An 11,160-nucleotide genomic window follows, 5' to 3' on the forward strand; every position below is an offset into this window, starting at 1 on the left:
CTAGCTGGCTATGCATTCTCCTTCATCAACCTATGAGCCTAGCCATTCACGTCAGTGGCACACTGAGACCCTTCTCATCTACTGATACAGCAACAGGAGAGTCCTCCACTGCTATCCTGCTCCTCATTGCCTTGATCAAATAGCGGAGTGACAATCGGGAGAATTCATGAATTCCCGGTGGGCCGGTGGCATTTTGGGGCCAGGCTGATTACTCTGAGCTCCGAACTGCTTTCTATATTAATATTGCTTTTTGAATATTTTTCTTTGCTGTACCTTCCGAGTAGCCTGCACTGTTCGACAGGTCCTTTCGTTTTCAGAATGTTTATTATATCCATAACCTTAAGTATTTTTTCAATGATTAGAAGGCTACCACCATTTTGAAAGTTGAGGGTGAAGTCCTAACCTGACTCTCGCCAGATGAATTTCGTTCTGCCTAGCTCCACTCATCCATCTGGGATCGATCCATTGGAGAGGTGTTTCAGAAGGCTGGGCCTTATCAAAAATCCATGCATATGATTTGGATAAGCCACTTGTCCGTCATCTATTGACGTGCTACTTCAACCACTCACATCAAAGCCAACCCGTGCTACGCTATGTCACATCTATGAAACTCCCGCCCTCCGTCCTGATTGGCTCTACCATAAAATCTGGTGCTGAAATCACTCTCAACGGAAGCGATCCCAGATGGATGTGAGTGGAGCTAGGCGGAACGAAATTCATCTGGCGAGAGACGGGTTAGACAAGTCCTCCCCGTCCACCCCCTAATAACGCCCCTGCCTATACAGTCATATGGAGTGGACCACTAGTAAAAAATGTTGTGTGTAATACAGCTTTTCCATACTGTAGATCATTAATTAAGCAGACCTAGATTAAATGCAGAAGGGTTAGATATATGTTGGTGATGTAGTGATATCAGTGTATGATATATTCTCCCACACTGTAGCCACTTATTTACCCACATTGTGGATCAATTCTATTTTCCTGGGGAAATGAATCTGATCATCCTATATGGGTGCTGTTACGTTACTTTACATCTTTGCATGGATTTATTGTAATTAGAAGGAGGGGAGAAAGAGTCTACTATTTCTATTTAGTCTACTATTTATAATTATAGTCTACTATAGACCCTTTCAACAATAAAAACAAAAACAATGCTTGAACGTTCTATTTGGTTCCCAATCTACTTCCTCTGCATTAAGATAACATATGGAATGTTAAAACGGACGCCTTGTGGGGCCAACTATGATGCTGATAATGGAACTCTCTTGAATAGGTCTATAGACCCTTTTAAGAGAGTTCCATTATCAGCATCATAGTTGGCCCCACAAGACTTCCTTCTTAACATTCCATATGTTATCTTAATGCAGAGGAAGTAGATTGGGGCCCAAATAGAACGTTCAAGCATTGTTTTTGTTTTTATTGTTGAAAGGGTCAACAATAAAAACAAAAGACTGACTGACTAGTCATAGTTTAGTAACATGGCTAGAATTAACATGTACATGCGTCCATGTCCATTACTGATTGAAATGGGAAGATACTTTTTTCCCCAACTAATCTGGGCAACATAGGGTTAGGTCCTCTATGCTATTCAAGATGTAGTATGAATGCCATCACCTATTGTGTTTGTCTCATGTTCTCACAACATACAGCAGAGGATTGTTTGTGTTCAAGGTCTCCTCCTTGTGTGCCCTCTAGTGGTTGTAAGATATAACTGTCACTTTCAGAACTGCAGGTGCACCTCATCATAACTGATGTTCTGATGTTCTATTTCTGTTTTAATGTCAGGGTATTTTTTAATGGGGTCATTTGGATGTAGCTCTTTGTACTGTGAACATTTTCCATGAGAATAACTGTCATAGCTGTCTACCAAACCTGCCCTGTGTTAAAGGTGCCATGTGTAATGTCCACCAAAAAATCAAGTCATACTCCACATTCCATAAAAGATGGGGGCAGTATACCCCAAATATGTCCCAAGTACGCCCACAAGCCGTGCGAGTTATTCGTGTATGGCAGTTTGGCTGGCGGTTATGTTGCCCGCATACCGCCTCCCATGGCCAAAACTGGTATTACTGTATGACACCTGTCGGGCTGTGGCTAGTAATTTAGCATGCTAATTCAGGTTGATATCTCTGCAGCACTATACCTTGTCATTTTTTTAATGACATCATCGCCCTTATTTCTTCTTATTCTTTTGATGCGTGTAGCTCATTTTTTGGGATATTTTAACCTCAATTCTTACACATGGCACCTTTTTAAAGGAACAATATGTAAGAAATGTATTTCATTTAATCATAAAATTGCCCTGATATGTCACTAGACATTAAGAAAATCATGTTCATTTCAAATGCTTATATCACTGACAACAGTAGTCCGGCCAGGATATTGTCAAATTTTAAAAGTGAAGTTGCAGCCCTCATGTTGTGATGATGTTGTGTTTTGTCATGTCATGTTGTGTTTTGGCCTGATGCGCCACCCTCCACCTATCTACTAATCACAAAGTCAGTAGTGTTTTGGCATCCGGGTTGGCAACCACGAGTCAGGGGGGAGGGGATACACCGCTCTACAGTAATTTGAAAGTGATTGCAGTACCAGTTTTGGCCACAGTCTTACATATGGTTCCTTTAAATCATGTTACTCAGCCAGTGTATATATACAGTATACTTAAACCAAATGAAACACTACTGATAAATACTGTCAGCAATACTATATCCATAATTAGTTAAGACAGGTTGCCTTCCATAGATTAATCACTATTTGTGCTTTTAATTGAAATGGCCATATTCATGTCAAAATAAAATTATAATTGCTGTACTAATATCCAATAGAAATGTAATAAATCCACTGAAATAATGTTTTCTTTACATTTAATGACACCATTAACCAATACATCATAAATATTTACTGGAGAAAATACCAACAGTAATGAAAGATTGTATTTCAAAAGCAAGAAGTCAGTAAATGGAAGGGAGACGGAGAGCAAAGGAGCAAACTAGTTGCCAAAGGAGAGCTACCCGCAGAGACGAAGGGCAAACGATGGCCAAAGGAGAGCTACCCGCAGAGACAAAGGGCAAACGATGGCCAAAGGAGAGCTACCCGCAGAGACAAAGGGCAAACGATGGCCAAAGGAGAGCTACCCGCAGAGACAAAGGGCAAACGATGGCCAAAGTGTCTCATGCATGAACTATTTGGAATTTGAAGGAAGGTTTTTGGTATTAGCAATTAAATGTTGCCTCGTTATTAAATGAGCTTTTAGTTAGACTTGAGACTCTGCAGTTTGCCCTGTGTTAATGTAGAGGCCCAGAGTGCTTTCACTCAGGGAAAGTGAAACAGCCTTACAAGAAAACGGATGGTTATCCTTCTTTATGCTCTCTCATCTTCTCAAAGCAACTCTGGATCTTATACTGACCATGGGGTCCTTGGGTTACCTGCCTGACCAAGGCCCTTCGTCTCGGATTACTCAGTTTGGCTGAGCGGGCAGATCTAGGAAGACTGTTGGTTGTTCCAAACTTTTCCATTTGAGAATGATGGAGGCTACCATGCTCTTGGGCACTTTCAATGCAGCAGAAATGTTCTTGTATCCTTCCCCAGATCTGTGTCTTCACACAACCCTGTCTTGTAGGTCTACAGACAATTCTTTCGACCTTGTGGCTTGGTTTTCACTCTGACATACACCATCAACTGTTAGACCTTATATAAAGAGATGTGTGCCTCTCCTAATAATGTCCAGTGAATTAATTTAAGCACAGGTGGACTCTAATCAAGTTAGTAGAAGTAGAAGCATCTCAAGGACCATTGATAGAAGAAGGATGCACCAGAGCTCAATTGCAAGCGTCATAACAAAAGGTCTGAATACTTATGTACATGGAATATTTCAGTCTTTTATTTTTTCTATAAATTTATAAAACACTCCAAACACCTGTTTTTTGTGGAGTGTTGGAGTATTGTGTGTGATTGATGAGAATTGAATCCATTTTAAAATGAGTGTAAAACATAACAAAATAAGTATAAGTATATATATACTCTTTTGATCCCGTGAGGGAAATTTGGTCTCTGCATTTATCCCAATCCGTGAATTAGTGAAACACACAGTGAGGTGAAGCACACACTAATCCCGGCGCAGTGCCTGCAGCTGCCTGCAACAACAGCGGCGCTCGGGAGCAGTGAGGGGTTAGGTGTCTTGCTCAAGGGCACCAGCCGTGCCTACTGATCGGGGTTTGAACCGGCAACCCTCCGCTCACAAGTTCAAAGCACTAACCAGTAGGCCATGGCTGCCCCCATGGATGTGGAATGTGGAAGACTTTCTGGTTGCACTGTATATCACTATGGTGCTTCGTGATATGGTGCATAGAATTGATGTACAGTACAGGGGGGCACTTTAACGAGGCCCTGCACCAGGCCTTCGCAGGCTAACGGGTTAATATTAATCACTTTATAATAATATTTTTTAATTTTTTTAATCTCTTACGTCTAAAAATCTTTATTTTTTTTAAATTCGGTACAAGTTAGGAAGTACCAAATACAGTGGGAATGAGTTTATTTTTGTAAACAAAGTTTTTCCTCAAACTTTGGGAACAGGGCTACAAGAAAATACCAATTAAGTCTAGTAGTGGGGGGTTGGTGCATGTGGACCCCTCCTAGCCCATAGACTATTTGTTGCTGGAAAGGTGCAGTAGGTTAAAACTAAGGAATGGCCCAGGCATAATTTGGGGAAAATATCAGACTTTTGTCCTTTTATCTGTAGGATTGGCTGCTAGCAAGCCATCATGTTTTTGTGAATGTGTTTTAAGTTGTATGGCTTGTAACATCACACTTCACTGTATATCTGAAAATGCGGTTATATGAAGTCATGCATAACTCGACAAGATTCATTTGGCTTTGTGTTTATTGATATCTTACACAACAAATAACTGTAACATAGTTAAATACTCATGGATATGTCTATACATAATCATTAATATGTTAAAAAAACAAAGTTTTGTTTCAAAAAGACACTGTCAGCATGTCTTCCAAACATAGCATTTCCATTCTTGTTAGTACTCCTCATTTAAGGCATACTCTATACGCAAACTAATTTGGACATGAGCGAGTGCAGTTTAACAACAAAATGTTATAAAATGTTGTACACATCCATGCTCTTAGTAAAACAAACAATCAAATTGCAAAACCAAACCCATGTACAGTAATAGAGCGGTTTTCAAATCATTATTGGGAATGTGGTGTGTTTCCTGAAAATAAAAGGAGGACTGAGTAAATGTGTCAACACCAATGGAACCATTTGGGTGATTGGTGTGAAGAGGTGAGTTTCTTTTAGACCAAGAACCTACAAGAAATGTTACATAACAGAACAAAATCCACATAACCAGAGATGACGACGTTAACATACAGTGAATGTGTCTGATACTTGTCATATTCAAGTATATGTCAGTACAGTAAAACTCTGTCTACACTGCAGTGCCTCGGAGAGCATTTCCCTCAGTGCCAACACATTTCCATTTCACAAGACTGTAGCTGCCACTCTCAAATTCAAAGTCTGTGGTCAAATTCTTTGTACCATCTCTTTTATTACTTTTTATGAATGGGCCAAGTGTGATATCTTGTGCTCATGTTTAGGGCTATCAAATAACAGATTTCCTAGTAATGTCTCTCTATTGACTGGTTCACTTCTCCCAAACATGGATTATCCAATATTTATTTTTACTTTCTGGCCTAATTACTTTCACGGAAATTTGTAGATGTTTTACCCTCACCAAATGTAATAAGTATCCTCTGTTTATAGGGAGGAAAACTAAACCACATTAAAGTCAGAGGCATTGATAGGAAAGTCACATTATTCACAAAATAATATTTAAGGATATGTTTTAAGTAGTGTGCAGTATATTGCAATATGTGCCACATGGCTTGTGAAACTGCAAAATTAAAGATGTATAGATTGATATGCCTGATCAGTTGAGAAGTACCTACACACTCTTCCCTTGTAATACATTCACTCTCATTCCACCATAGATATGTGGGTCAATCTGAAGTAAATCAGTGTTTGAAGTCAAACCAAAAGTGCAATGCCCTTAAACATGCTACACTATTCTGCCCTCAGTGCTGTGCTCTGTCTATCTGTAGCCTTGCAATGCTCATCAACCCTTACAAAAGGAGACAGAACATCCTTTAAAAAACATCTCAGGACTGTTCCAAATGTCCAGGATTAAAACATTACATGTGAAAAATAAAATAATAAAACACAACTTGTAAAGTGTAAGCATTGAACAGTAAATATAACAGAGAAGCAGTTGTGTCACAACACAGAAGTGAGTGTAAATTAGCAGCAGATTTTAAACAAGTCTCACATTTCTAAATTGAATGTTGAATTGAAATGTTATTTTTCCCTTTCTCTTTTTTAATCCACTACTTTTAATTAAATGATTCAAGGCCAGCCAGGAAGAGAGCCATTCCTCACTAGCTTCTCCTGACTCTTTAAACAAACAAGGAAGTGCATGTCCTGCCATAGGAGGAAGCAATCAATAAAACACTTTTGTTTAAAATAACCCTTCCCTTATTTCCCCTGTTATTCACTGTCATTCTTGAATTAATGTGGTTATTGTATGCTCGTTTGCTTGTCTTCTACCACCTTGATTATTTGTCATTTGTAATGTTATGCTCAACCATGGCAATTGGTCACCACTCACACGGTGAGATGGATTCACAGGAGAGACGTTACTGGATGGGGCTAGGGTTAGGGGTCTTGGCGAGGTGATGGGGATGGGTCTACTGGATCTGGCAAGCTGTGGCGGAAGTGGCTTGGCAACACATGCACGTGGGATTCACTGCTTTGGGGGGTATGAGGTCAAGGTCTTCGTCATCTGGGATCTCGTCCAGACGGTAGCCGTCCTTCAGCAGCTGGATGTTCAAGTCCTGGTTGATTTGCTGCGAAATGAGGAGAAATGGTTGCAGGATGTAAAGCAGCACAGTGGATCTTCCTTTGTTTGTGGGATATACTGTACATATAATGTATTTTTCCCCAAAAGTGTTCTGTGCTGAGACATTGTAGTGGAGTGGAGTGGAGTGGATAACATTTATCATTACGCCCCCTTTTATGGAGCATGTATCATTGCAAGATTTTTTTGTGTATCTATAAAAAAAATGTGCTTGTTTTATTAAATTGTGTGCTCATTTCATTTTACTAAACTGTACACTCGTTTTACTAAATTGTGCTCTCATTTACTAGATTGTGCAGACACATTTTAGTATATTGTGTGCTTGTTTTGGTAAATAGTGCCCTCGTTGTCTTAAATAGTGCCCTCATTTTACAAAAATTAGAATGAGAGCACAATTTAATAAAATGTGTGCACAATTTAATAAAATGTGTGCACAATTTAGTAAAATGAGCATACACTTTGGTAAAATGAGCGCACTTTCTCTAAAAATACACAAAAAATATCTTGCAATGACACCTCCAGGGTTCCATACACCTGTAAAAGTCGTTCTTATCTTTGTGAAAACATCCCTTCCTTAGCACTAGAAGCGCCATCATTTCAAATATTAGGTGGGGTCCTTGGGAGTATGTTTACTTTTCATGTGCAAATTTTCCAAATGATCTTGACATAAAGCTAAAATAATCAGTGTGGTGTATACAGGTACCTGTTCCTTTAGACATCTCACCTCAGCTGAGGAGTATCCTGACGAAGAATATCTCGACATGTCAAAGTCATCATCACTACAGCAGAAGCAAGAGCACATGCACATGAATATAAATGATCAAATCTTAATATTACTTGTGTTTTACAAATAAAAAGATGAATAAAAAAAAAATATTAAATAACCTTCATTACCTGTCTGTATCTAAAGCAACCAAAGGTTTCTCATCTGGGCTTTGGTCTAAAGATGAGTAGCCTTTATTAGGGACCACCAACCTAAGAATAAAAAACGTGGAGACCATGATGGCAACCTTAGACTGTGTTACATTAACATCCGAGTATTCTTCAGAAGAAAACCACTTGCTTCCCACAATGCAGTGTGCATCCTCTGCAACAGTATGTAAACAGTAAGAGTGAATACCTTGTTCTGGCCATCACGTTGTTCTTCTTAGGCTGCTGATTCACTGGACTACCTGCATTTCCATTCTTCACTGAGCCCTTCCTAGCCAACTCTCTCTGTTTCTCTGCACACCAGAAGACACAAAAGGTGCACTCAATTAACTGGTAAAAAGGACCATACAGTTTGATTCAGTATACAGTAATAAGGCCTATACACTTCAATTCAGCATACACATCCTGGTGCCATTCAAAGCCAGTACACACCCAATACAGCACAATGTAGAAAAACAATTAATTCTATTAATCCTAAACAACACCACCATCAACCCAGGAATAGTGTCAGACATACTGACTATGCAGTAGTCATATCTGTAGATTCAACAAACTGGCAGAAAGGGGGTTCCACGGTGTGTCACAGCATGCAGCCGTAAGAGCTCACCTATCTTCATCTGCAGAGGGGAGGGTTTATAGTTTAAAGTTGCAGGTTCCCCGTCTCGGGTGTCTGAGTCAGCCTCGGATGTGGTAGAGGATGCTGGGTCCTAGTGAATGGAGAGGGGGGAGACGGACGAGTGAGTGAGAGAGAGAGAGAGAGACACGCAGAGAGTGGGCTGCATTGCTTTATGACTTTAACATTCGCGAGTAGAACATTTCCAGTTGACAGTGGCCAGTCCTAGGTTGATCCTACCCAAGACCAGACTACTGTAGGTAAGTAAAAAGAAGAGGTAGAATTTCTACCGTAGAAATGAATTGAGAAATGAATGAGATTGCTGATTGGACTGTAAGTCACAAAAATAAATCATGTCATTATTAGACAAGAGGTGTGTGGTGTGTGTGTTCAGATGGGGGATGGGGACTGACTACTTAAATCTGGCCGATGACAAGACCATTACATACTTTTGTGAAATTAAGAATTGACTGGATTTGAAGGCCTACTTATTTGTCACTAAATAAAGACAATTACAATCCCAGTGATGTCATTATGTGTATAAAATAATGTGCGTGTGTGTGTGTGTGTGTGTGTGTGTGTGTGTGTGTGTGTGTGTGTGTGTGTGTGTGTGTGTGAAAGAGAGAGATTTACAGAGATGAGTAGACGTGAATGAAATGTTCCCATTCCAACTTACACTGACAACTAATGTAAAGCTGCCTAACAACCAAGATTATGGCCTCCATAAATACATGCATTATATTAGTTGCTCATGGCATAAACACATTTGGTCAGAACGAAATTCTGACCAAATGTGTTTATGCCATGCTTGCCCGTTTGCTGAGATATAATCATACTAAGGCAGGGTTCAAGCGTCTGTGTGGGCAGGCTACTGATGTGCACGTCTCCGTCTCTGCATGATGAGGCAATCTGTAGGACAGGGCCTTCCCCTGTGCCATTCAAAATGTATGAGAATACCCCCTGCGATGCAAATATCATAGACACTTCCTTCCGCCATCGAATATAGGATGGTCCTTTACTCGTTGCCACCTTGAAAAAGACTCTGATTACCATTTGGTTGTCGAGATTGAATAACCAGGAGAACCATCGTATATGAACATCATCCCAGAAGTTATTTTGGATGGTACTGATGCTGCTTGTTTTCGCTGCCGTGAGGCACTTGAGATGATCGCTATACAGTCTGGATGGCAAATGATCGCATTATCCGTTTTCTCTTTCATATGTTTCGCTGTAAGCGGTATAATTGTTTACAACCCCAATCTAACAAAAGCCTCAGTGGCTAAGTAGAAATATTTAACGAACCTCTAATAAAACGCAAAACTGTCTGCTAAAATATGAACAAACAATTGTTGGTATGTTACAACCTACACGAACCGTTATAATCCAGAAATTGTAGGCTACTTACCAAAGGCTGCATCTCCGATTGAACCGACGGCGGCACTTGAAATCTATCCATTTCCTCCATCATCTTGGCTCAGAGATTTTTAGCCTCCAATGTAAGCTACCCAATAAGTCCTTCAGCAGGTAATGGGAATGGTGCAGTTGTAGGTTTCAAGTTGATCACAATCAATTTCTCAGATATCAAACGGGCTCCAGCCGTCATTCGTTCTTAGCCTCATCCCAGCAGCCAGTTCAGTCAGCGATGACCAAGCGGCGACTCAACCCGCAACCACCCACTTCCGGGGCCGTGGCTTCCAACCAGACTCGCCAAACTGGCTCGATTATGGAGCGGTCCCTACAGAGGCCGCTGCGCTCGGTGCGCTACAAAACAAGGCCTACATCGGCTCCACCCAAGTCTAGACACCAACACATATTATGTCATTACCTATTTCCTTCTGACATCGCCAGATATAAATTACACACTAGGGAAATAGTGAAGTAAAACAGTAGTCAGGTAAGACTATAATTGTGCCGGTGAGAACTTATTTATGATACCTTTATATCACCATGCATCAAGGACCTACTTCTTGGAAAGTTCAGTGATTTTACAATGTAATGCTTGAGTTGTGATTAGATGTTAAATCTGCACGCCGAATAACACATTAGAACATTTTGATTCCGAGATTAGCTGACAGAGTGTGGAAAGGTAGAATTTAAGAATCTACAACATCCAATTCAAAAGTTGGCGCAATCTAGCACCATTCCTGTAGTTGTTCCAATTCAGCACCTTGGACAGCAGCGGTGCTACTACTGTACCTGCAGAGCAAGGTCATTCGCAGATGCTGGTTTAGGCGAAAAATCAATTTTAAAAGGAGTCTTCCATCCCAAAAGTTCCTTTAGAGAACTGTATATTCGAAGGCTGTCTCTCCCTCATAAAAATCGCCACGTCCAACCCATTTCTAAGGACAAAAACATATCTGACTTCTGACTGATGTCAAACTCTGTGATAAGGATGGCTGATTAAAACTGTCCTTGCTCACTCACTCTCATCGTCTTGTAAATTGGCGGCCGTAAAAACCTAATTTAAGGTCACAACTACAACACTGCAAAATGTGTCACTGCCATCGACATGTTATTTTTATTATTGTTAATACATTTTTATGTTCTTTACAGCTGCCTAATTGGAATATTTGTACTGAGAACTTTACAATTCAATGCTTCAACAACGTTAAACGTTAGGGGGCGCCAACTCCATATTACATGAAAAAGTTGATTCAGGTTCCCTCTTCTCCATGTGAGCAACATCTCAGA

At 40.3% G+C, this 11,160-nt stretch overlaps 1 protein-coding gene across 1 annotated transcript; it reads right to left on the reverse strand.

Annotated features, from left to right (window-relative positions):
• Window positions 1-4,864: 4,864 nt before the first annotated feature.
• fam219ab (family with sequence similarity 219 member Ab) lies at window positions 4,865-10,211 on the reverse strand. Its single transcript, XM_048242936.1, has 6 exons — window positions 9,875-10,211; window positions 8,464-8,563; window positions 8,047-8,149; window positions 7,821-7,901; window positions 7,651-7,705; window positions 4,865-6,915 (listed from the first exon to the last, which is right to left on the reverse strand). The coding sequence occupies exons 1-6, from the start codon at window positions 9,935-9,937 to the stop codon at window positions 6,757-6,759; spliced, it is 561 nt and encodes a 186-aa protein (XP_048098893.1). The 5' UTR covers window positions 9,938-10,211; the 3' UTR covers window positions 4,865-6,756.
• Between the last annotated feature and the right edge of the window lie 949 nt (window positions 10,212-11,160).

Source organism: Alosa alosa, chromosome 5 (assembly GCF_017589495.1).
Source record: "Alosa alosa isolate M-15738 ecotype Scorff River chromosome 5, AALO_Geno_1.1, whole genome shotgun sequence".
Classification (NCBI taxonomy): domain Eukaryota; kingdom Metazoa; phylum Chordata; class Actinopteri; order Clupeiformes; family Clupeidae; genus Alosa; species Alosa alosa.

What these genes read in the sequence shown, in the direction of transcription:
- fam219ab (XM_048242936.1), bottom strand. Translation starts at nt 9,937, where the DNA reads ATGATGGAGGAAATGGATAGATTTCAAGTGCCGCCGTCGGTTCAATCG. An exon ending in CCCTCTGCAGATGAAGATAG is followed by an intron (nt 8,150 to 8,463) that starts GTGAGCTCTTAC and finishes TCTGGTGTGCAG; the next exon opens with AGAAACAGAGAGAGTTGGCT. An exon ending in CAGGATACTCCTCAGCTGAG is followed by an intron (nt 6,916 to 7,650) that starts GTGAGATGTCTA and finishes CTCATTTCGCAG; the next exon opens with CAAATCAACCAGGACTTGAA.